Here is a 27910-nt window from a genome sequence, read left to right as displayed (position 1 = left end):
ACTATCTGTCTTTTAATTTTACATTGAATTCCTCTTCATAACTGAACACTTTTTTTTCATTTATGACTGTGAATATCATTGCAGTGTCCAAAGAGCCAGTTCCAGCCACAACTTCTATAGGTAAGAATTTGGATTTCTATGAGTTTCCTTTCTCAAGGCATAAATCTGATGTACTAATGTTTGCAATACACAATTTATTGCTAATTGCACTGATACATGAAGCAGAAAAAATGCATGTCTTATTTTTTGTGCTTGATCTTGAAATGAACTTGAGTCCCCTCGTACTCACACGCTAGGAGAAATGTGTCCACACACAATCACATCATTTACACAAGGACAGAATGAAATTGCAAAACCATTTTCCTGTACCTTCTTTCTGTTTTTTTCTCTTCATTTCCTCCCTCTCTTCCCTTCTGTTGGCCAGATTGACACATTCTTTGCCAAGAAGGTTGGCTCAAGCCACTGCCAAAGTGTGACGTCTGTGTATAGCTTGTCTTTGCATAAGTGAACTATTTCACACAGTCTCACACATTCTGCACATGCAAAGGATTTTACAGGAAAGTTTGTTTTATGTGATTATAGTTATCAGTCAGCTCCTAGCTCATCCTCTTCTTGCCACACCTCCTCTCGCCAGTGTTCGCGTTTTTCTCCAAATGTTCTGCTTCCACTTTCCGCTCTTTCTTTTGATTGTGGAGTTTCTCCGTTCTTTTTCACTGTTTCTATTTTTCATTTTTCACAGTGCTGTCCAAAAGCCTCCCCCATTTCTTTATAGTTTGCTAGGTACAGTAGATTGCAAATGGGTGCAGTGATTTATTGAAATGTCCGAAGATAAACATATACATGCCAAAACCAATTCTGTACAATTTTTAATAAAGAAGTCGCTTAAAAGTCAGTATTTGGCATAAGCACCTTTATTCCACCACAAAGGCAAGCCTTCTTCTAATTTCGCAAAGTAGTCTTAAAGAGTAGACTTCTTGAAGGGTTTTGTTTTGTTTTGTGTTTTTTTGTCTGCCTTGTGATCCAATCTATGTCAAGATGGTCCCACAATTCTTCCATATTAGTGAAGTCTGGGTTCTGGGGAAGCCAATCTATGACTGATGTTGTTCCATTATATGCCTTTCTATCACTCCAAAACCTTTTGCCACTTTTGAGCCCAGTTTTTGTGTAATTTGCCATTGACACCCACCATTCCATTGAGACCATTTCTGATGAGGCTTCAGCAAACTGTAGATTGATCAAGGATGATGTCAGTTCTTTGATTGCCGAGGGTGGGGGTCAAACCCCCACCCTCATTTCTTAAGGACATGAGTTTCAGATACATCTGTGTAGACAGTTTTTATGCCTGTCGTAAAATCACTGTCATAAACACCCATTTTTGAGTTGTTCCTGCCCTAAAAAAACTCACCAAAGTAGACAGTTGTAGAAAAATACAACTTTTATTCTATAGCAGTGATCCAACTTTAATATATTTGAGCTTCTTTTCTGCAGTTCATGCAGTTGGTACAGAGGTTTCTGTGCCATTTGCTGATGAACATCAAGGCATGATGAAGCAGAATGCAAAGAAATGCTTGAGCGATTTGTGCAATGGCAAAAATTTGCTGTCATACATCTTCATGCTATGACATTAGTGTTTTATGGAACCATCTGTTCTTACTACAGTTCGAAAATCAAGGAATGTAAAATGAAACTTTGATCATTACTCAAAGAAAAATCCGCTACAATTAATACACAAAATATAGAAAAAAAATAGATTTCATCCAGTGAAAAAATAAATAGCAGAACTTACATATTTTTAAGGTCTAAGAAATGGAAAAAAAAAAAAGGTTTCCTGGATTTTATAAAGTTTTATCTCTTCCTGCATAAATGTCATCTGTAGTCATCATATAGCAGCAGTCTAGGTGTTGGTTGCACATCAGCCTAAGCATAACAATTTAGGTTATTATCATCAACATCATTATCCAAGGTAACAAGGCAGAGTGTAGAAGAGAAAAAAGAGGAAAGAGAGAGGAATAGGAAATACAGATGTTAAAAATGGAAATAAACCAGACAATATGCAATAATAATAACCTCAATGTATTTATACATTGTAAGCATAGTGGTCAGAAGACTTCCATCATTTTACTAACTTTCTAAGATAGTTTTAAATATATTTAAAATGGCAGTGTTTTCATTATTTTCAGTCTGTAATACCCTAACTTAACTTAAAGAAATCCACATACTTTTGATGTCTTCTATCAACCATAAATTTAAAGTACAAACCAAGCAGCCTCTGTTGCAAGACAGGAAAACAATGTGAAATGTACGCTTGAACCAACCTGGCCAAGCAGACAACAAATAGTACATATCAATCGCTGAAAGACTGAATGTTAAAATACCCTTTTAATAATTGTCCTCTAGTCATACATTATCATTTTAACACTTTAATTTCTAATGAGTCCAAGAGTTCTTTTTTTCTAGGTGACTTCTAAAGGCAGCTGAACTTCAATCTATAATAAATGGATAAAAATCATATTACTTCAAAAGTAAGATTCCCACATTTAAATACATTTCAATGCCATTCAGGCTTTTCAAAATGGATAATAGTAGCAGGAGCCTCAATGACGCTAGTGAGGATCATTTTTCAATAGCTTTCAGGAAGAGCTGAGATAGGTGCAAAGAGAGAAAGAGAAAGTTATTAAGAAGACAGTAAAAGAGACATACAGATTGAAGGATCAAAGGGAAGTAAAAGGAGCTTGAATAAATCCACTATGCAAAGAAAAGCTTTTTTTCTTTCTTTTCTTTTTTTTTTTGCTGTGTTTTGTTTTTTTCTGGGGCAGCAGGAGGGCATGTGTGTTTAGACTCAGGCGTTTTTTTGGCTCCGCAAAGGGTATTCCATAGAAATGCACACACAACCTTGCTGTTTTTCTCCCTAAGTTTTTGTTGCAGAATATAGACAAAAATGCAAATATATAGATCAAGACTCAAGAACACATGACAAAGTTACAAATACACAGAGTACACACTCACAAATATCCATATGCACATACACCCAGCACAGTGTTAACACTGATGCGACATAAATCCTGTGGATCAGTACAAAGCCACAGCGGCATAGTGTGCATTTTATGTGCAAACACGTTTGTCTAAAAATCAATTTGTCAGACACTGATGTATGTTAAGAGGTTACGCAACACTGTTCTCTGTCAGTTCACAAAGGAAGTGTCAGCCTTTTATACCCTGCCAAGGACAATCCTTTGCTGCTGTTAACACAGAAGTCGTGTTTTTTTATGGATCAGGAGCTTTCTGCGGTTAATTAGGTACACACAGTTGCACAAATACTATGACAAACACAGACGCATAGGAGCTCGAGAAAAAGACAATAAAAATCTGTATTTTAAATTCCCCTCTGCATATTCCTGCTTGCCTTTAAAAACCTTAAAGTTGGGGAAACTCAAATCAACAGAAGGTTACAGCTTCAAAATTTCAAGGCTTTGACTAAATTTGACTGAAGGCAGAACTGCATTAAAAGGGATCATTTGTTCAGTATATTAATTTGCTCCCTAAATCATGATCAGGGTCCACTTTTTTTATGTGATCAGTGTTATCAGTACAGCACAGCCTTAGTGGTTAAAAGATGACCAGAGGACACCTTTTTGGCCCTGGTAGAAGTAGCACATTACTATAGGTAACTGTAAATATGTCAGGTTTTGGGGTATTTTTATTAGTACCTTTTCTACTCTTACTATATATATATATATATATATATATATATATATATATATATATATATATATATATATATACACACTAAAGTTTTAAATGCATGTAAGTGCATGCATGGGATCTATAGGATTATAATTGTTTTAATTGATATCTAATTAATTCCATGGTCAAATAGCTGAGGGTTAATTCCTTTTTGAGACTGATTTTTGACTATAAGACTGATTGAAATGGACTGGTATCATCTGCATCCTTTGTTGTAGTATATATCTCTGTTTTTGACTGAATTCATAAGTGGAACACTATTACTAATAATACTTTCAAGATCCATACTTTATGGCGTTTAAGTTTAGAGCTAGGTTCTTCCATTTTAATGAACAATTTAAAGTCCCTTAAAAAGCTGCTGTGATTGAAAAGGGCCAATACATACGAGTGAAGGATATCTTTGTTCAAAAAAATGATACACAGGAAAAGTGATGAAAAGATTTTGAGCAAACTAACATAATGAAAAGATGAGAATCCTTGATTTTTTTTTCAGTGCATATTTTACTGAAAGAAACGATTCAGTCCAAAGACCTTGTTGACGTGACATTTTCCAAAAAAATATTTTGCAGTGCAAGTAAGTAGAGCACTTAACAGCAACTGTGCTGCTGGCACAATGAAAGTTGATGATCGTCCAGAGTTACCACCTGTGCAAAGAGCACATATTTTCTATCTACAGCCCTGCTCGTATTGGAAATATCTCTTCTTTTTTTTTTCCAACCATATTACTGAGGGCCAATTATTTTCCCAGTCCAGTTCAGCATAGCATCAGGCTGCATGTAAGGTGATTATGGCTAATGGTAGTCATTTTGTTTGGCCATAATGTGGCACTGCTGGGTAATTGAAGGTGAGTGCAGGGTTGAGAGAAGGCTTTTCTAAACCTTATGCTCTTAAGGCAGATTGAACCTCTGTGCTCTTTTTCAGCCACATCTTGACTGCCTGCTTACACAGCTTATATTCAAGTCTACTGGTCTCTCAGACATACTTCCTTTTGACTGAGGAGCCACAGCTAAACCCAGCATACCAGACCTTTTCGGCAGTTAGTTGGCTCAGTTTGCTTTAATGACTGGGATCCTTTTCAGTTTTTTATTTTCTTCATTCAGTAAGGCTTAGTGTGAAAGGGTATAGGAACATACTAAAAATACCAATATAAAAAAAAAAATGGTTTCAGATGAAAATGCAATGAGCAAATGAAAATGCATAGTAGGAATATCTCCAGGATTTATTTTATTTTATTTTATTTATTTTTCTTGGCATTCTGAAGAAACTAGGTTGAGGTGTCTGGAGCCCTTATCCTTATCAGGATCAGGGGGTACATCATGGACAGGTCACCAATGATGGTACATGTCTAACACAGATACAGACAACCATTCGCACTCACATTCACAGCTATGGGCAATTTATAGTCACCAATAACCTAACCCCACTAATTGCATGTCTGGACTGTGGGAGGAAACTGGAGTACCTGGAGAGAATCCACGCAAACATGTGGAGAACGTGCAAACTCCACAGAGAAAGGGCCTAGTGAGATTAAATCTGTATTTTTTTCTTATATTAACAAAACCCCCAACAAACCTCTTTGCTACCATATTGCATTTTCAGATTCGTAGGTTGGATTCAAGAATGTGTTGGCTTATTATTTTTAGTAATAATATTATTAGTAGTAGTGGTTTCTTATATCAGGAGTAACTGACAAACATGTGATTTTTGACAGCTTTGAAATGGAGACATTTAACTAGTATAACTCACATATTATTAGCTTTAATTTTTATTTCAATGCATCAGGCAAAAGTCATCAATACTAACAAACTGAATAACAGTACACAGCAAACTGGCAAACAAGGATCTGAAGTTGATGCTCCTTTTTCTGGAAAGAGAAGTAGGAGAAGCTTTCTGGCCACCTGTTTCTTTCTCTCTCAGTTGCTAACTTGCTAAGATAAGACTCAATTTTTGTTAAATAAGAAATTCTCATGAAGCAAAATATTCTGTGTGCTGACTTCACAGATCACAGTTTAAGTAACTCATGTACAAACAAACACCCACCCACACACAGTTATCTCTGTTTGACTATGGTGTCTCTATGTTACAAAGAGGCAGGCTTTCGTGCACATACACACACAGTTATGAGGAGTTTGTGAATAAGTGATTTCTGGCCTTGTGTCATGAGAAGGGAGGTGAAATGAGGTAAACCGCTGGGATACTGTCTAGACCAGATGATCTCTGTGACCCGCAGTAGATATACATTCTGCTGGTGCTCTTTCTCTTCCGTCATTTATCGCCCTTTATTTCCCTTTCCTTCTCCATTTTTGTTTTTTTGTCATTCTTTTCATCTCTTCTTTTCTGGATTTCAAAGTCTTCTAAGCTGATTTTGTAATCACAATCAGCGAACTGCACTTTAATTAATGACATGATGCTTATATAAGAAATATATTCAATTTTTTTCTCCCCTGTCATTTTTATCCTTTGTCGCTCATCACTCAGACCCACTAAGGCTTTAAAAAAGTATGCATCCACGCACTTGGCATGTCATAAGGTGAAAGACATGGAAATACTGCCAGTCCATCACAGGGCTAACATACAGAGGCAGGCAACCACATACTCTCGCATGCATGCCAAGAGCCAGTTTGGAAGGAGGACTGTGGCAGGAGGAAACCTGCACAGGGTGTTACACCCCGGCCTAGGCAACCGGAGTGCAACACGAAAAAAGTAAAAATAAAGAAAAAAAAAAAACACACACACACAAAAAACCCCCACTAAAGCTCACCACCAAAATCCCAAAACGAAAGTATCGACAAATCTATTTACAACAAACTATTTATTTACAACAAAACACCAAACAATTTACAACACGGGGGAGCTCGCGACCATGACACACTGAAACACAGGGTTTAAATACCTAGAGGGAGCAATCAGGAAAATGGACAACAAGAGGGAAACACAGCTGGGGCAACTCAGAACTGACGAGACAGGGAAACGTAAACTGAAAAGACTAAGATAACACAGACTTTCAAAGTAAAACAGGAAACACATAACAGTCACGCCAAAAACAACACACTGACAACACCGAAACGTAACAGTTCCCCCCACCCAAAAATCAAACATTTAACACCAAGTGAAAAGTTTGATCCAGACAGACGAAGCCGACGAAGGCTGGAGCGGTCCCTCGGACCCTCCAGCGAAGGCGGATGAAGGCTGGAGCGGTCCCACGGACCCTCCAGCGAAGGCGGATGAAGGCTGGAGCGGTCCCACGGACCCTCCAGCGACGACAAAGGCTGGGGCGGTCCCACGGACCCTCCCCTCAGCGAAGGCAGACGAAGCTGATGAAGGCTGGAGCGGTCCCACTGACCCTCCAGCAGACGACGAAGGCTGGAGCGGTCCCTCGGACCCTCCAGCGAAGGCGGATGAAGGCTGGAGCGGTCCCTCGGACCCTCCAGCGGAGACGGACAGCTGAAGCGAAGGCAGACGAAGATGATGAAGGCTGGAGCGGTCCCACTGACCCTCCAGCAGACGACGAAGGCTGGAGCGGTCCCTCGGACCCTCCAGCGAAGGCGGATGAAGGCTGGAGCAGTCCCACGGACCCTCCAGCGAAGGCGGATGAAGGCTGGAGCGGTCCCACGGACCCTCCAGCGACGACAAAGGCTGGGGCGGTCCCCGGACCCCCCAGCGAAGGCAATCCCGGACGAGCCCCCATATGTTACACCCCGGCCTAGGCAACCGGAGTGCAACACGAAAAAAGTAAAAATAAAGAAAAAAAAAAACACACACAAAAAAACCCCACTAAAGCTCACCACCAAAATCCCGAAACGAAAGTATCGACAAATCTATTTACAACAAACTATTTATTTACAACAAAACACCAAACTATTTACAACACGGGGGAGATCGCGACCATGACACACTGAAACACAGGGTTTAAATACCTAGAGGGAGCAATCAGGAAAATGGACAACAAGAGGGAAACACAGCTGGGGCAACTCAGAACTGACGAGACAGGGAAACGTAAACTGAAAAGACTAAGATAACACAGACTTTCAAAGTAAAACAGGAAACACATAACAGTCACGCCAAAAACAACACACTGACAACACCGAAACGTAACAAGGGGCACATGTAAACTACATAACAACAGTGCTAACCCCTCTGTCATCAGAATCAGAAAGGGTTTTATTGCCAAATGTTGAGCAGGTTTACAACATTAGGAAATTGCTGTGGTGCGTAGTGCAAACATACTGTCATAAACGCTTAAATGGATATAAAAATAAAAATAAGAAGAAGAATTAAAAGTGCTAAGTAGATAGATATATACATGAGTGCAGGTGGTGATCAATGCCAAACATGGTTTGAAAACTGCTATTCACAAACGCTGTCCATCTAATCTGACTGAGCTGGAGCTGTTTTGCAAAGAAGAATGGGCAAAAATTTCAGTCTCTAGATGTGCAAAGCTGGTAGAGACAGACCCTAAAAGACTGGCAGCTGTAATTGCAGCAAAAGGTGGTTCTACAAAGTATTGACTCAGAGGGCTGAATAATTACGCACATCCCACTTTTCAGTTATTTATTTGTAAAAAATGTTTGGAATCATGTATGATTTTCGTTCCACTTCTCACGTCTACACCACTTTGTGTTAGTCTTTCACGTGGAATTCCAATAAAATTGATTCATGTTTGTGGCTTTAATGTGACAAAATGTGGAAAAGTTCAAGTGAGCCGAATACTTTTGCAAGCCACTGTATGTGTACCCTCTTCCCTTCAAGGCCAATTTTACTATACATCGTTTGTTGACTGGCAGACATATTAGGGCTCAAGGGATCTCTTTATTTCTTTTCATTTTCCACTCTTTCATCCGCTGATTGCTGTCTGCATTTCTATCATTTTTTTTGCTTTCCATTTCATCCCTCCTCCCCTGGACAGCTCAGTTGCACTTGTATTTTCCATCTTTTATGTTAACGGCTTACTGTTCTTCTGCCGGCTATAATGTGTTTCAAATATCTGAGCAATTTTTCATCCATACCGAAGAGAATTTCACTTGCCAGGATGTGCAGCAGTGAAATAGAGTTGAACTTGACCTTGTGCTTCATTGAAAGAAATAAAGAGGAAGAGAACTAAAGAGATAAACTTACCAGCCACAGCTTTCTTGCTTTTTTAAAATGCTCGCTGCTAAGATTTCTGTCTCCAAACTGCATGAGAGTGTTTCCAGCTCTTGAACTTTAGTGCTGTAATGTTTGCAGAATGTGTTATTTGCATTTTAAGAACCTGTGCATTTACAAAGACATGCCTGATATAACAGATGTTTCTTCATGCTAGGATGTGTAGCTAGAAGAAAACGATTGAATCATGGTAGGCATATTTAAAATGAAATGCTGTATTTAATGAATGTAAAATGAGTTGCATCATTACGTTGTAACGCGGAACAGTGGACTACGATAGGGATAGAATAAAGCAAGAATGGCATGTCTGCTACTTATTTCCAACTACAAATGTCCAAGTAGAAAATAATGGTTATATTTTATAGTGTGTATTGTTTAGCATAATTTCAATTTCCGTTTGAATAATAGTTTGCCTACTCTAATTACAGTGACTGTGCCTGTGTTGGCCGATGCATGCCCAGTGAATAAAAGCAGAATTAGATTTTTTATTTCTCTGTAAATACAGATATTCGGTTGCTGCTAATAAAGCCACTTCTTTCATATTACTTGGAAAAAAATATTGTGGATGACAGTCATTTTTGTGAGGCCAAACCACGGGCATACAAAAAATCCTAACTGACTGTGAGATATAATTTAAAGCAATCTAAATTTATAATATGCAGTATATAATGAACATAGTGGTGGTCATGCCTGTGATATTTAATTGCACATACTGTAACAAAAAGGCCAAGCTTTTAATCCTGGAAGACTACAGAGCTAAATGGGAATATTTTGCCTTTGAAAAAGGGTATACAATATAGATTTAAAGGCAGAAAGATGGGCACACTAGTTTTGAAGATGGAGTTAAGTGCTAACACAGTGATACTTTGACTCGAAGTCATCCATAACTGAGTCTTAATAAAGTCACAGGGTGGGAGGAGGGAACTTTATATAGCACACTGCCAAGCATGAAGGACTGCATTAACATACACACTCACCGACAGCATAAACGGCCTTCACACACACGCATTCACACACACCTCACTCAAATCAATCCCTCTCTCTCACACTGTCAACACACACTAGCTGTGCACACCCAGCTCCGTCCTTATATCTGTCTGTCACACACATACAACCTTGTGCCTGTGGGGTCAATAAATCTCCCCATTAGCATTGAGATGTCTTCATCATAGTCAGTGTTGTGGAGCTACTGCTATGACTCTATTTCATGCCTGGCTTAATGCATATTTGACCTTGGTGAGTTTAACATGTACGCACACGTGCATGCGCCTACAGACGCGCACGCATGCACACACACACACACACATGCAAAACAGCGAGTACTGAAAGGTACATACACATCCATTTACAGTATATAAAATTAAAATTATTTTGTCCTGAGCACGCATACCCAAATACGACCTTGTGAAAGACCTGCCCAGCAGCTTCAGTCTTCATTATTTAGTTTCTGGAAAACCTTAAAACTATTATTAAATTTAAAGTGAAACATTAACATGCACATAGTTATTTCAAGAAAACATATTCAAAACATGGCCATAAAAAACACAACGGAACACAGCCGACAAATCATTAAGTGCAAAAGATTCGTAAGGTGGGACTGAAGACAGCTATGAAGAGGGGAAAGGCAGTTGGTATAGATGACATACCTGTGGAGGCACAGAGATGTCTAGGAAAGAAGGCAGTGACTGTTTTGCCTGTCTGAAATAGAGATGTGGTGTTTTATTTGATAGTGTTGATAGAGAAATACAGAGAAAGTCAGATGGAGTTGCACTGTGTCTTTGAGGATCTAGAGAAAGTATATGATAGGGAAGAGAGGAACTGTGAGGAAGTGAGCAATGGCAGAGTATGTGAGGGTCGTGCAGGACACGTATGAGGACAGCAAGACAGTGGTGAGGTGTGTGGTTGGAGTAACAGATAGGTGTAAGGTGGGGGTGGGATAACATGGCTCTGCTCTGAGTCCCTTCTTGTTTGCTACGGTAATGGACAAGTTGACAGATGAGGTCAGGAAAGAGTCTTCATGGACTTTGATGTTTGCAGATGACACTGTGGTCTGTAATTAGAGTAGGGCACAGGTGGAAAAGGGTGGAGGTATGCACCTACGAAGAGGAATGAAATAGGGCTGGGCAAAACAATTATTTTCCTAATTGATGAATCTAGCGAATAATTTTTCAGTCCAATTCTATTTTGATTTGATTATCGATTATCTCCCCATTATTTGACTTGTATAGCAATTTCACATTTACTAACTTATGTATCTCAATGAAAAACACAAATTTCTTCATTTGAATACCTTTTAATAAAAACATTGCAAAATAAAGTTGTAGTAGTAGTACAATCTTATATTAGAGATAGCATTTAACAAGAAATGAAATGTGCAAACATATATAAAATTAGAAAAATTAAAAGCATCCATCCATCTTCATCCGCTTTATCCGAGGCCAGGTCGCGGGGGCAGCAGCCTAAGCAAAGAGGCCCAGACCTCCCTCTCCCCAGCCACCTCCTCCAGCTTATCCGGGGGAATACCAAGGCATTCCCAGGCCAGCCGAGAGATATAATCTCTCCAGCGCGAACCAAGCTCTTGCAACGGTTGTATAGGGATCGAATGGCCCGTAGCAATGGGCCAGACACCCCATACTCCCGCAACACCTCCCACAGGACACCCCGAGGGACACGGTCGAATGCCTTCTCCAAGTCCACAAAACACATGTAGACTGGTTGGGCAAACTCCCATGCACCCTCAAGTATCCTCGAGAGGATAAAGAGCTGGTCCAGTGTTTCGCGACCAGGACGAAAACCGCATTGTTCCTCCTGTATCCGAGGTTCGACTAGCGGATGAACTCTTCTTTCCAGCACCCTGGCATAGACTTTCCCAGGGAGGCTGAGGAGTGTGATCCCCCTGTAGTTGGAACAAACCCTCCGGTCCCCCTTCTTAAAGATGGGGACCACCACCCCGGTCTGCCAGTCCACAGGTACTGCCCCTGATCTCCACGCAACATTGCAGAGGCGTGTCAACCAGGACAGCCCTACAACGTCCAGAGCCTTCAGGAACTCGGGGCGGACCTCATCAACACCAGGGGCTCTGCCACCAAGGAGTTGTTTAACTGCCTCAGTGACCTCGTCCCCGGAAATTGGCGGGTCATTCCCCTCATCCCCAGACTCTGCTTCCTCCTCGGAAGACGTGTCAGTGGGATTAAGGATGTCCTCGAAGTATTCCTTCCACCACCTGACAATTTTCTCAGTCGACGTCAGCAGCGCTCTGCCAGCACTATACAATGTGCAGGTAGAGCACCGCTTTCCCCTCCTGAGACGCCTGACGGTTTGCCAGAATCTCTTCGAGGCAGTCCGAAAGTCTTTTTCCATGGCCTCTCCAAACTCCTCCCACACCCGAGTTTTTGCTTCAGCCACTGCCCGAGCCGCATTCCGCTTGGCCTGTCGATACCTGTCGGCTGCCTCCGGAGTCCCACAAGCCCAATAGGACTCCTTCTTCAGCCTGGTGGCTCCCTTCACCTCTGGTGTCCACCATTTGGTTCGGGGATTACCACCACGGCAGGCACCAACCACCTTGCGGCCGCAGCTCAATGCAGCAGCTTCGGCAATGGAGTGGCTGAACATGGTCCATTCGGACTCAATGTCCCCAGTCTCCCTCGGAATGCTGTTGAAGCTCTGCCGGAGGTGTGCGTTGAAGATCTCTCGGACTGGGGCCTCTGCTAGACGTTCCCAGCACACCCTCACTACGCGTTTAGGTGCACCAGGTCTGTCCAGCGTCCTCCCCCGCCACCTGATCCAACTCACCACCAGGTGGTGATCAGTTGACAGCTCAGCCCCTCTCTTTACCCGAGTGTCCAGAACATATGGTCGCAGGTCTGGTGATACGATTACAAAATCGATCATCGACCTACGGCCTAGAGTGTCCTGGTGCCACGTGCACTTATGGACACTTTTATGTTCGAACAGGGTGTTCGTTATGGCCAAATTGTGATTAGCACAGAAGTCCAATAACAAAGCACCGCTCGGGTTCAGATCAGGGAGGCCGTTCCTCCCAATCACGCCCCTCCAGGTCTCGCTGTCGTTACCCACGTGAGCATTGAAGTCTCCCAGCAGGACAACAGAGTCTCCACCTTCCACCTTCCTGCACCCCCCCCCCCCCCCCCCCCACCAGGGACTCTAAGAAGGCTGGGTACTCCGAACTGCCACTCGGCGCATAAGCGCAGATGACAGTCAGGACCCATTCCCCGACCCTAGGGCGCAGGGAACAAACCCTCTCGTCCACCGGGAAAAACCCCAACGTACCGGCAGCAAGCCGAGGAGATATTAGAATATCCACCCCAGCCCGCCGCCTCTCACCAGGGGCAACTCCAGACTGAGACAGAGTCCAGCCCCTCTCCAGGAGACTGGTTCCAGAGCCCGAGCCATGCATAGAGGTGAGCCCGACTATTTCTAGCCGGTACCTCTCAACCTCACGCACTAACTCAGGCTCCTTCCCCACCAGAGAGGTGACATTCCATGTCCCTATTGCCAGTCCGCCAGGGCCTCCGCTCCTGGCCGCCACCCGGCACACAATGCACCCAACCCCTATGGCGCCTCCTGCGGGTGGTGGGCCTGCGGGAGGATGGGCCCATGTCTCCTATTCGGGCTGTGCTCCTCTTCGGGCTGTGCCCGGCCGGGCCCCATGGACTAAGGCCCGGCCACCAGACGCTCGCCCTCGGGTACCCTCCCCGGGCCTGGCTCCAGGGCGGGGCCCCGGTAACCCTATCCCGGACAGGGTAAACTGTTCCCTCGATATTCTTTTCATAAGGGTCTTCTGAATCGCTCTTTGTCTGGTCCCTCACCCAGGACCAATTTGCCATGGGAGACCCTACCAGGGGGCAAAAGTCCCCAGACAACATAGCCCCTGGGATCCCTGGGACACACAAACCCCTCCACCACGATAAGGTAGCGATTCAAGGAGGAGCAAAACATTTAAAATAATTAGCAGCAATGGTGTCTTTAAACAAACAAAATGTAACATTCACTTTGCTTTCTGAAAAAAAGTGCTCTTCATTCACAAACAAAATCCATTTTGTTGCAGTTTTTCACGTTTGTTTTGTGTTGCCGCTACTCGCTGCCGCCATGTCTGTTTTGAAAGTGACGACGCATCGACGCACATTTTTTTACGTCGACGTATTTTACGTGTCGACGTAATCGATTACATTGACGCGTCGTCCCAGCCCTAGAATGAAAGTCAATAGAAGGAAAGAGCAAGAAAGAATATATGTGTGTGAATGGGAAAGAGACGAGTGGAAATGTGCACATGCAAAAAATAAAGTCAAGGCAAATGAGTGTCAATACTTGGGGTCAACCGTCCAAAGCAACTGACAAGAGAGGTGAAGAAGGTTGCTAGGCAGGATGGAGTAGGTAGAGAGGTTATTTGGGGTTATTTTGGGGTTGAGAGTGAAAGTGAAGTTTTACAAGATGGTAGAGAGACACGTAATCATTTATGGTTTTGGGACAGTGGCACTAATAGAGTTGAAAACTTAGTATATCAGACCGAGATGGGTTGTACATGTGCAGAGAAGGGAAAGTGGATATAATGAACAAAAATGTTGCATATGGAGCTGCCAGGTAGGACAAGAAGAGCAAGGCTTCAAAGCAGGCTGCTGGTTGTAGAGGATATGCAGAGGGCTGGTGTGACAGAGAGGATGGTAGGGATAGGATGATGGAGGAAGATGAGCTGCTGTGTTGACCCCTAAAGGGAGCAGCCAGAAAAAGAAGAGTCATGCCGTTTCACATTACAACCCACAAAAGTGAGACAGAACAGTTGAGACTGAAAGTATCGGCATATAAGCCATGTTACCCCATCACTCAACAAAATGTTTATTTATTAAAGCTATGGTGAGAAGATATCACAGCTCAGATAATCTGACACAGACGTCACACAACAAATTCAGTTTCTTTCTTCTCTTTTTTTCATACTGTCCTTTACTCCTCTCACTATTGCTTTTTACTCAGTATACATGCAACCCCAATTCCAAAAAATCAGGACAGTGGGAAACATAAATCGAGATGTGTTGTTACCATCAAATTTACAATGAGCAAGTACTTTTCACGAAATAGTAAAATGCCACAGTTGAAACATCTGATACGTTTTGTGTATTTATGAAATTTGCTGATTTTTACGTTCTGTTTTTATTCAACCATCCAAACGTTTCCTGAGTTGGGTTTGCAGATAGTCTTCTCTCTTTGCTCCCTCTTTTGGTGTCTTTCTGTTTTGTCCATTTGTAAATTTTCCCTTAGAGAAAATATCACGTTTTACTTGGTTGGCTGAGGTGCAAAAGGTGACTTGTACAGCTCTAAAAAGAGGAAGTAACTGCTGAAAACAAATAAAGGTTCTATTAAGTAGTCACACCGGAGCATTCTGCTTGTTTATTCTAGTGAAAAATGAATACAACAGCTATGTTTTAGGTTCCCACATCCTTGCAGATGTATTATGCCCAACCTGAAAATATAAATTGTTTGTTTTTTTGTTCGAGTCACAGCTCAGTCCCCTGAACTCTCATTTATCCCTCCACCTGTGCTCACTATTAGACACCACACATTCATCCAATGAATTCTGTCATTACCCCTAATGAGAACAGATGTTTAATTTAAGTGTCCTAGCATTCTGTTCACCAATTAGGGATAAGTTACTTAACACCTTTACTTCATAACATGTCACTTAAAGGAGGAATGATTGTTTTTTTAAGTGTCTACATATGGTACAGGGCAGAATGTCTGTACTTGGTGTAAATGTTGCTAATATCTCTGCCCGTCTCACTTCCATCTATGGCTCTCTCTCTCTAACAGATAGTAGCCAGCCTTCCCTTTCCCAGCCCTCTTTGACCCTGCAGAGTTTTCCCTATGGAGGATGCGAGTCGGTGGAGATCTCCTACCAGAGTGGTATGTGGACTGTTTTAAATAGTCCCTCAGTTAGGTGGTCCCTTTCTTTGTTTGGAGGTATAACATTGACATATCAGGTAAATACAGAAAAAAAATGTTTTCACAGCCACCTACATATTTGACAATTTGTAAAACGTACTATATATCTCAGATTTGAAAAAGAAAAAAGGAGGAAAAAACATTGCAGTCATGTAGTCGTCTAGGAGTTAAAGAGTTCTGTGTGTTCTGTTTAGTTTTTTTGAGTAAGTTTTTGTTCATTGAGCAAATTTAGGGTAATTTAGAGAATGGATCGGAATTTCTCAGAATCAGAATGAATGAACTTCATAAAGAGGGAAATGCAATTTGGTAGAACAAGTTTCAGGATCCTTGCATTAATCCATTCATCCACCCACCCACTCACCTTCCCACGTACTTGTTATTCATCTTTGTGTTTATGCACTCATTTTTCTCTCTCTCTGTAAAACGTTTCTGTTCCTGCAGGTCAGTTCCAAGCAGGCCAGTTTCAACCAGCTATTCGAGTAGCAGACCTCCTCCAACACATCACCCAGATGAAATGTGGCCAAGGCTATGGTTTTAAGGAGGAATATGAGGTGAACACACATACGCACAGGAACTTACTGAGAGTGACAGTAATGCTTCTAGTAGTAATAATGTCAAAGGTCATAGCTATAGCTTAGCAGTAGCAGTTTAGCAGTAAATTGGAAATATGAGTGGCCTCATTTGCAAAAGTAGTCTGAAATGTTCTCTCACTGTTGTTGCTGCCAAGTTGTGTGACAACTGTGTGTTGGTCTTTTTTTGTTCCTGAATAAGAGTGTGAGATTAAATTTAGTTTAATGCAAAGGCAAGTTATCAATTATTAACTCTTCATCTCATCAATATTTGAAAATTGAACAAGCAGACGCTGTAGTAAACTTTTTTCTTTGCATTTGCTGCTGCTTTTCTTTTTAATTAGTTTTTTCTGTTTTTTTTACTTAGCGAAAACCAATGCCTAATCTTTTCTCTTACATTTTCAGCAAGTTTTTCTTTAGTTTTCTTTTACTCAAACTATCAGTCTTTCCTTTATTGCTCTGCTTTGAAATACCATCCATGCTTTAATTTTTAGCATTTTCTTTCACTTCTGTTCCTCACTTTTTGCCATCAATTCTCTTTTAATGACATTCTGTTGTGCGGTCTCTTCATACACGAGTGGAGCATTATCTGTCTGTCTCTGCCGACTGTTTGTTTAGAGCACAGTTTATCACATATAGACATTTTCATAATCATTCTTTGTCACTGGCGCTCTGCCATACCCTCATTTTACTCCCAAATCCAGATTCTCAGATTTCATTCATTTATTCCACTACCAATCTATTCTTCCTTACTGTCTTTATTTTATTTTCCCTTCATTTGCCTCATCTCTGTCACTAGAAATAAATCTTTGAAAAGGCATGAGAGAGACTCTATTTTTCCTCTATCTCCTTCAACCTCCCACTCTCATAAGAATGAATATTTTCTATTACTGACTCTGCTTGCGTGTTGAAAATTGTCCCTCCGTGATACCGTACGTTATATTTTCATTTGCTTCCTGTCATTTTGGTTTAAACCCACTGATACGTTTCAGGGGAGAGCAAATGTGATTTATTGTTGAATGTGTGTATGCCTCTGTGTGTGTGCATTAGAGCGAGAGAGAGGGAGAGAGAGAAAAAGAGCTGATAGCTACCAGGTCTATCTATTTAATCTCAGAGATTAAAAGGAGACACTAGACAGCATAGAGGGCCGCACCTCTAACTTTTTCAGTCATTTCATCAGATTTTGAGGTAGTTTTAAAAGACAATGTACCATTTAATGTATGTTTCATGTTATTTAAATTTCACAACAACTTTAGTCCTGTCAATCCTATGGTTAATCAAAACTTATATATAAGTAACGTCAACACCCTCTTCTATCATTCCCTGTCCTTTCACCCGCAACCGTATAGTGTCTATAGCAAATTGAGTTTTCTAGAGGAAGCTACTAAACCCAGACAATTTCTCTCCAGCTGTCTCCAGTATTTTGGGTGTGCGTGTGTTTGTGTGTGTGTCCGTGTACGCGTGTGTCTTCATCTGTCACCGCAACCCATATGGAGCTTTCCTGTCCTTGTCTCTGCATGCGGTGTGACCTCCATTGTTGAAACCCATTAACCCCACTAACACCAACAGAAGCCACACTGTCAACATTTAGCTCCTCACTGGGATTACACCTTTTACTTCTAAAGTAATATTCCACATTGTTTGACACCTCATAGGGTGGACGAGTTAAGTAGCCATTATATCATTACCCTTCATGTGATGCAGTCCAAAAATATATAGTGCCCCTATTTCGGTGGAGAGTTTTTGGATGATGCAGATCAAAAGTGTAAATAATTAATTCCACCGTAATTATATTGTAAATGGAATATTTTATTTAATTGAACTCTTACTGCAGAAAAACCTAAAGCACCCACTCAGCAGTGCAAAGAGACTGTGTGTGTGGTCCACCCACTCAGTGATTTTATACAAAATGCTAATAATCCCAATCAGCAATATAATTCAAATAAGAAGAGTCTGATTAAAACTGTGTTATGTTTTCAGGTCAAGAAAATACAGCCAACCCACACCTCATGCAAATGTTCTCTCTCTCTTACACAGGCACACACGCACAATCTCACTCTCTTGCTCTCACATGGTATCACACATGGAGCTTCTAACTAACATTAGGACGACACAATTTTCTGTCTTTTTGGTAAATAAACATGAACTATGCAACAGTGGAAAGTCCTACTTACAGTCCACACACACACGCATTCTCACACGCATGCACAGACACACATATTGGACTCAGACGCATATGCCACTTGAAACAATCCATTTTCTGCTTGACTGAGCAACAAGTTTAGGTGTTTGTCTTTCTGTCACAATGTGTTTGTATTGTCTAGTTTGTGTGTGTGTGTGTGTGTGTGTGTGTATGTGCATGTCTGTGTATATAGGTCATAACGCTGTTCAAAAGTGAATGCTGTTGTCTGTTCTTAAGCTGTTAATGGACTAAAAAAGGACTGTCCTCTTGTCCCTGTAGTGAGAATGTGTGTTTGTGTGCCCATATGAATGAGCAGTACTAAAATAGTTCAGTGTCCATATGGCAGCCTTTGGGAGTTGGGGTTTGGTTGCTTAATGCAAACTTGAGAGTGATCTTATACATGTGCACGCACAGACACAGGCACACACACACACACACATTTTCAATAAATCATAGTACACATTCACACATACAAATATTTCAACGAATCTGTGCATAGACAAATGAGTAATGAGAATGCACAAATGCAATGACAAGCACACCCACACACACATACACATTTTGTCCTTGCCATGTTTGTAAGGTTTGTCACATAGGCCAGTATCACAGCAGGGAGTAAGAACAATCTGTCTTCTCTCCTCCAGCAAAGGGCTGAAAGGATAATGTCTTTCAGACCAAAGCAGCAGAACAATGAACTCAAAGTTTTTGTCTTTTTCAGCTTTTCTTCTATTTACCTGTGCATTTTGATTTCAAATATTTAAAAAAAAAAATCCAAAAACAAATAAAAAAAACATCTTCCCTCTTCTGTAAAGTTGAAGCTTGCTGGTAGTTGCCTTTTTTAATTCAGTGTAGGAATTTAAGCAGATTACCCCTGCCAGTAAAGCTGGAATGAGGTTATGTTTTCAATCCTGTCTGTTGGTCTGTTGATTAGATATCTCATATTTAGCTGAAATTTGGCAGAACAGTTACCTGGCTAAAGTAGTGATCCAGTTGGGATGGATAAATCTGGTATTATGCCATTAGAAAATATCTAACCAGAAGTTCTGTGGAAAGTCTAACTTTTTACATCCAGGTTGACAAATAATAATCACTGCCTTTATCCTTTTTTTCTGTGAGAGTGTAGTTATGTTTAAGCCACGGACTGTTGATTGTCTTTTCATTCATATTCATATTCATTTTACTGTTTCAACTTCTGCCAGCCCATGTGTCAGTATACAAGCTCTAGGCATCAGACCATATGTGCTTGCATATTTCTGTGTGTTCATACTCGAATATGAAACTATGTGTGTGTGTGTGTGTGTGTGTGTGTGTCTGTCTGTCTGTCTGTCTGCACATGCATGTGGACATGTGTATGTTTAGGCCCTGGCAGAGGGACAGACAGCACCCTGGGAAACAGCCAAGAAGGATGAGAACCGCAACAAGAATCGCTATGGCAACATCATCGCTTGTGAGTACTGCAATGACAGGAATGAATACTCCTGCAGTACTTTTTGCTGAATGTGGCTGTGTTACGCATTTAGTAAAGTTTGAACTGTAATCTGGCCTTGTGAGGTTTAGTGTGGTTTATTTTAGTCTTTATTTGATACTGCTTATTTTAATTTATTTATTTTAGCCATTTTTACCTTGGTGTTTGTTTTGACTGACTAATTTGGTTTGAATATTGGCTTAAATATGTAACCGTCTCTTCAGTTGGATTTTTCTACAGTACAAATATGTTTCTCCGTTAACTGTCCAGCCTGAAGCTTCACATTAGTTTGGTGTGCTGTGTTTCATTTGTAACCACAGGATTTCATTTATGAACCATTTGGTAAAATACAAATATCAAGCATTCAACCTTGCGGCTCCACCTCACACACCTTGCTCACACTCATACACGTGTCCTCCAGTGCATTTCAGAGCAGATCTCTGCTACTTGCGCACTTGTAAAGTGTATAATAATAATAATAATAATAATAATAATAATAATAATGATCATAATAAATTCTGCATGATGGCATTTTGGTTTCGGTTTGTTTAATAAGCAAGCATATGTATTGCTTTGTTTTTTTGCATTCCATCAATTTTTCTCTCTGCTTGCCCACCAGAACCCTCTCTGTGGTATAAGAGCACCTGATTTATAAATTAAGCCCTGAGTAATAATATGAATTCTATGAAATCAGATAAAAAAAAGTACACACTGCTGTACATACAGCACCACAGTGACTTGTGACAGAGAGTTTTACAATACCAATTACAATACCAGTTAGATACCAGTAAATATAAATACATGGTGATGAAGGAGACTATTGTTAATATTTATATTTCCCAGAACTTCATAAGTCATATTTTCAGGGGTAACTTGCAGAGGAGCCAGATTTCTATGGGCCCCCTGTAGTTCCCACTTTGGGAAGTGGTCTCCTGTGATTGCTTTTGGATTGGCTCATATGCACGCATTAAACAAAAATAGAAACAAAACATCTGAACAAATAGTTGTCTCTGTGAAACTAATTGCATTGAGTGTGCTTGATGTATTAAAGCATTGCCACAAAATTCTCTTCCCTCTATGGCTGCTGTGAGGTTCTGTTTGTAGCTGAAATGCATCATCATCAAAACTGTTTGAATAACATCAATAGCAAGTTTTCATTATATTTAAAATTATTAGGAAGACAAACAGGTACAAAAATATGCTGCAGCATGAAGGAGGACACCCTCCTTTAGCTGCAGAACTCAAGTCCATATTTATGGGGCTCCATATGCCCTTAAAGTGTCCTTTACCTTTTTTGAAATTCAATTCAGTTTTATTTTCATTGTGCCAACTCACAACAACAGTCATCTCACGGAGCTTTATATTGTAAAGACACTACAATAATATAAAGAAACCTCAACAATCAGAAAATCAGACCTATGAACAAGTATTCCTCACTCCACCAAACTTTGGGTATGTCATCGATGGAATGGATGATAATGGATGGAATTATCTGGTGACTTGGTTTTGAACTGGGCTTTGAAAGATGTCCACTTGGGACAACACACTGACCAGACCACTTTTAAGAAATGCTACTTATGATACGCTACTGCAATTATACTGAAACATTGATCTCTGACAGCAGAACCATTTAAATTAATGGGGGAATGAAGACAAAAACAAAAAACTCAAGACTGCATGTTAATATAGGACTTCAACTTTATTTTTTTTATTTTTTTTTCAGCATCTGCTTCGCCAAAAAAAAAAAGATTTGGAAAAAAAAAGATGGTTTTTTGTGTAAACCAATATCAGATTTATCAGTCACATACTTAGTTTCTCTGGTCAGGCAGAACAATCTTCTTGGATTCTTAGCATGTCTTTTTTAAACTCAACATTTATGATAGCTTTTTTATTTTTTTATTATATTTTTTTGGTCACCTTTGTCAGTGTCTGGATGCGACATAGCTTGATTATAAATGAAAGCGCTTGCTAGCCTTGCAACATTTATGCCTTTCTAACACTATTAAGATCAATCTCTTGGAAGAAGGCAGTGTTACACTGGCACTTTCACCATTTTAAAATATATGATATTGTAAGCATGTCCCTTATTTTACTTGTGTCATTTTGTTTTGTTCAGAATTTCCAAATAACACAACATGAAACCATTGCAAGTGCTGCTATCTTGTTATCATTGCAATAATAAAGCGAAAGGATAATAAACTCACTATTGGTGCTTTTCTTTTGTTGGATGCTCTTGCTCATGTATGCTAAATTATTGGGGAAAGGCTTATAATCTTTAAAAGAAAAAAAATTAATTTAGAATTTTGATTTTAAGTTTATGCAGAAAGAAAACCATCTTTTGGCATATCGCCCCCCCCCCCCCCCCCCTTTTTTTTTTTTTTTAATAACACAATATCAAAGTCGACTAAAACTCATATCCCCGTCTTTGGTAAGTCTGATACACATGTAAAAAATAACTCTGAATTTGCAGAGGGATTTATTTCAATCCTTGATGATCAAAGCCACCAGCCCCTATTTTATTCAGAGAGAAGGTTTTTTTTTTCTTAACATTCACTTTGGAGCGTAGACATAGTGCTGTAATGATATTCAGATTGGGGACCATACGATATGTAACGTAAATGTGATTGTGTTTGGTCATTAGAGTTAGCATGTGAATGTGTGTGCATGAATGATGTTTGTCTGATTGGATGTTCTGTAGAGGAGTGTTTGTGTGCTTGCTGGTTAAATTGTACATTGCAACCTCAGACCTCTATTAGGTTTGAACAAGAGAAGCATATTGTTTGGCTAAAGTTTTAATAAGCTCCTTATGGGTGTGTATCTACATGTTTTAGCATGTGTAGCTTTGCCTTACCCACATGGCCAGTATGATCCAGAAGATTATTTTTGAAAATCTAAGTGTGTGTGTGTGTGTGTGTGTGTGTGTGTGTGTGTGTGTGTGTGTGTGTGTGTGTGTGTGTGTTGGCCACTTAGATCAGTGTGCACGTACATATCTCGTTACAGGGGTTTAGATGTCAAGGCAAAGACACTGTTGTAACCTGAAGGCTTTAAAATGAAACACTGTGCTGAAATGAAATAGCCTGTCAAGGACTTGATAGCCAACAGGAATTATGATAAATTTGCTATTAGTATAAATCCTTTAATTACAAGGACCTAGTAATGGAAACTGTCCATCTTGCTTTCTGTGATTATACAAAGGCTCATTTTCTTGGGAAAATGTTTCAAAAGGCCGTAGGGGAAATGACTTTTTTCTGTATCTTTATGAGAACAAGGAATGTGTTGAGAGACAGAATAACTGGCTAACGATCAAACTTTAAAAACGAGTAAAAGGTTCTTCCATCATTTTAAACTTTGACTTGCCTTCTGAAACCAATTATTTGCATTTTGCTTTGAAGCTCACAAGTTTAACAAAGTTCATAAACACATATAGTTCTGCTTGTTGGACTTTGATTAAATTTGAATCCATTCAAGCTTAAACATAGTTTATATTACACATGATGCTGAGACCACAAGACAGCTTTTTAGCACAGTTGTGCAGCGCTGCATCCCATTCACCACTCCAAACTCAATCAGCAATCAGTTTTCAGTGAAGCCCTATAAGTGGCAGCAGGAAGGGGTTTATGTTAAGACTCACCAAATTAGGAGTTCAAGTGACATCTATGTTTATCAGTTAACATCTGATCTCATTGTCTCAGAGGTCGTTTCGGTGTCATCACGGTGACAGCATCTCTAACCCAAACAAATGCCCATTGAACCTTCACAGATCACTGTGAATGGAGCCTAAGTTTGTGGTCTGGCTTTGTGAGATTTAAGCCAACATTCTAGTTCTAAGCTTTTAAATCTCTTCTGAGGCAGCTGTGATAATTGTTCCATCCTTGTGAGGACGTTTCCTTATGTGTGACTTCTCAGCAGCACTCTCTCTCCTTTCCACATACACACACTAATGCGTACTTTTACCACCTCTTTTTTCCTCTCTCGTTCTCTCTCTGGAACAGTTTGGAAAGGGCTGATTCGAGTTGAAGTGTTAACACACTCTTCCTCCGGCCATCTGCCAACGCAAACGGTTGATGCCATGTTTGAAATCCCTTCAGCACACTAAATAAATGTTAATCTACCAGCCTCCTGTCCTCCTATCTACTCAACACTTTCCCTCCTCTCCCCACTTGTTCTCATAACTTCCTTTCCTCAACACTCGGTTTTTGCAATTCCTTTTTCTCTCTTCCCAATCCCTTTTCATCTGTCTTCTACAATCTCATTTTTCCTTTCTTCCCTTTTCTCACCAATCAACCTCTTTTCACCTCCTTGTTCTTCATTTTACTTTTTCTTTACTCCTTTCCCTCCGTCTATCACCTCCCACTGCACTTTTCTCGACATGTCATCTCCTTTCACCTCACCCTTTCTCCCTTTTTTGGAAATTTTAACCATATTTTTATCTCCAATTTAAATTCACTTCCCCTTTTCTCTCCCTTCTCTCTTCAATCCAGTCATGTTTTTCTCATTTCATCTTTTTTCACCTTTCCTTTCTTCCTCTCTTTTTCCGTGATTCTATCCAATCTGTTCACCCTCTCTGATCAACATTGACAGTTTATGGGTTGAGGCAAGGCGCAGTAGTGTTTCCTCATTATAGGCATCTGTCTGCTTCTATTTCCTCCTCCCTCCTTTGCATCCTTCTCCTCCGCTTTGCTTCTTTTTCCTTTCTTTTCCCTCTTAGCTCTCAGTTCTACCCATATGGTCATTCATAATTCAACAGAGGCCTTTCTTTAAACTAAAATGCATATGTGCAAAAAGGAGTTGTGTGTACTAGTGCATTATGCAGTGCAGCCTTGCACAGCTTCATTAACAGACCTTAAAATAAAGAGTTATATTTTTTTAAGCTTTTTGTAACTTTCAGACAAACCTTTAGAGGCTATTTGATGATCAGAATGTGGTTTTAGGGTTAAGGTTAGTTTACAGTTAGGATTAGGCATTTAGCTGTGATAGTGGAGCTTATGGTAAGAGTCTAAGGAATGCATAATATCATTGAGCATCCTTCCTTTGTTTTGAGGTCTTTGTGTTCTCTAAGAGAAAAAAAAGGAAAGCAGGAGGTGATGCATTCTCAAGTCTGTTGTACGGCAAAGGCCATGATCGATTTCCTTTTGACTGCTATTATTAGTCTTCATGCACACTCCTGCATCATATTTGGAGTGTTTATTTCTCCTCTGTATGGCATTTTGCCAGGCAGTTTGTGCTTGTGTATTCCCTGGATTACATTTAAAGGTAATTTTGGTACATTTTAATGAATTGATTTTGCTACAAATGTTACTGTTTATAAATCTTGGTCTGTCTAGGTTTTCACACTGCTTCATAATTTAAAATTAATCTCACTGCCTGACAAAAAAAATAAATAGTGTTGTACATTAAACTGATTAGTTAAGTTAGACAGTCCCAGGAGGGAAATGTATTGGTGTTTCCACAAGAGTTGAGTTCGAGCATTAGAAATGCCACCATTGCTATAAACTCAGAGAAATATAGAGTCAGGTATCTGTGGATTCAGTTTATATTTTGCAAGACAGCCTCTCAGTATTTTACCTGACTGCTGAGAAAATGTATTTTCTCACCAACTGCATCGAATCAATAACGAAGTCAGAAGTCAGTGTGGTGTTTCTTTAATATATTTCAGAAACCATCTGTTTAACCTACACATCAATGATCATTGATTTGCTTATTGATTTCTTCATATTGCTTTTTGCATCACTGGGAATTCTGTATTATAAACCTCAAAAACGAAAACCAGTTTGACGCAAAAAACAAAACTGAATAAAACAAAAACCTGTTGCTGTAATAAGTCATTTAACTTTATAGAGAGTTTACTCAGTGTGTAATACTGAGTAAGAACTCTCTAACAGTTTGTAATATACAAATATAGACGTACACACACATCTATACTCTCTTTGTTCAGCTCCTTCTGCACTTCGTTTTCCCCAAGAGGATTGCTGAAAATAAAACATTTTTTAGGTAACTCATTAGTGATATGTGTTCTGTTGGAAGCAGATTTATGTGTTGTATCTGTCTCATTTTTTTGTACCAGGAAACTTTATTTTCCCAGTTCTTTCTCTTCTCAACTACATTCATGTTTTTTTCCTGAATCTCATTATTTCCATTTTATGTTTATTGTGAAAAAGACAAAAAGGCACAGTTTAGCTCCTTAACTTTGAAAACTGACTCAAGTTACATCTAAAAGCTTTGTGACTCTGTTTCCTCACTGTAGACAAAATGCTTAAAAATTTTAAATTGCCAAAGTGAGAATGTGCCACTCCATAGTCTGTCATTTTCTTTTCTTGCTTTTCCTTTTATCTTCCTTCATCCGACTTCCTTTTTCTATTTTTTTCCCCACATTTTGGTCTTTTTTCCCCCTCTTCCTGTCTTCTCTTTCTTTCTGAAATGTAACTGATTCTCCCCTCTGTCGCTAACTACTTGTCTAAACTTAATCTATTCGTGTTGCATCAGTCATTCTATCCTACCTCAGCCTTTCTCACATTTTCTTTCATTTCGTTTAACCTAACCTCACTACTTCTTGTTCTTGTCTTTTGAATCTCTTTCTGACTCCTTCTGTTCACTAATGTATTGTCCGTAAGGTGAATAAGAATCATTTCACAGGCTGGTAGTCTTTTCCAAGACACTGTTACTATGCACAGACACCCTTCACCTGGTTTTACACCTCCAAGCATCACTGGCATAATCAGGATCCCCTCCTGCATCATGTTGCTTCTCATTACAGCAGAGGTGACGTAAGTGTGTGTGTGTATGAAAGGGAAAATGAATGCAAGAGAAGATAAGGGCATTGTGTGTACGGGGTTCTGCGCGGAGAAAAAAACAAAGTGAACAGGCAAAGAAGGTTTTAAAAACAAGCACAACTGTGTATGTGTGTGAGAGAGAGTGACTGTGTGCATGTTAGTTTTATATGCAGCTGTACACAGTGTTTCTCCCCTCTTCCTATCCTCTCTGGCTCAGATTCGCAACACGTCTGTTGAGCTGCTCTGAACTCAGAACGCCAACAACTCCTCTGAAGTGTTTGACCAAAGAACCACAACAAATATTAGCATCCTCCAAGCTGTCACAAATACTCACACACACACACAGTTATACAAATAAACACACGCTCTGAACAAATGAGAGAGAGTCCCACACCTGCAGTCTATACACACGCACACGCATGCACGCACACATATATATTACTCAGGTTTGTACAGATCACAGCAGTCTGGTTTGTGCTTGATTGCTTGTAGCAGTGCAGTACTGCTGCAGTATTATTCCACCCACAGACGTACAGTAAGATTTGTGTTTTTCAGAAACTCTTTCTTTTCTCACGATGAGCATTCTTATTTCAAAAGTAACCTGTGATGTTTTTAAAAAAGTCATATTTAGAAACAGATGTTAGAATATATGATGGAATAGACCTAAACAACTTTAAATAAATTCACTAATAATAACAATAATGGATTGCATTTTGTGGAATACACCAGGCACAGACACACGCACACACAGGTAGGTACAGCCAACTTCCACATTTATTCAAGTGTTTGTTGTTTTGACAGCTGACTCAGTCACACAGTCTGACAGCTCACGAGCCCAGCTGATCTCTCTCCTGGCCGCTCCTCCTCGTCTCACTATAAACACAGCGGAGGGAGACCATCATCAGTCCATAAACAACATCAGCTGTTCTTACCGGCCTCGCAGCGCCGCCCTGATGAGCCTTCCGCTCCACTCCTCCCCTGCAGCTGCGCCCGGGGCCACGCCTCCGCCACACACCCCCACCGCCCGTTCGAGGCCGGGGAGCCGTCCGGCCGAGCCAACTCCCCCCCCCGCGAGCGAGAGAGG

General features: G+C 40.3%; 1 protein-coding gene across 3 annotated transcripts in view; it reads left to right on the top strand.

The window, feature by feature from the left end:
• The window catches only part of ptprt (protein tyrosine phosphatase receptor type T), a 332562-nt gene that overhangs the window by 261843 nt on the left and 42809 nt on the right, over positions 1-27910 (top strand). For all 3 annotated transcript variants that reach the window (XM_085457270.1, XM_085457269.1, XM_085457267.1), the window contains 4 exons: positions 85-120; positions 15709-15801; positions 16282-16391; positions 19951-20038. In XM_085457270.1, the coding sequence (XP_085313396.1) occupies positions 85-120; positions 15709-15801; positions 16282-16391; positions 19951-20038 (327 nt within the window). The remainder of the gene's footprint in view (positions 1-84; positions 121-15708; positions 15802-16281; positions 16392-19950; positions 20039-27910) is intronic.

This window comes from Copadichromis virginalis, linkage group LG5 (genome assembly GCF_057382275.1).
Source record: "Copadichromis virginalis isolate Kocher_CV1m ecotype Utaka linkage group LG5, C_Virginalis_male_GT1.1, whole genome shotgun sequence".
Classification (NCBI taxonomy): Eukaryota; Metazoa; Chordata; class Actinopteri; order Cichliformes; family Cichlidae; genus Copadichromis; species Copadichromis virginalis.
This window is presented reverse-complemented; position numbering and strand designations above follow the sequence as displayed.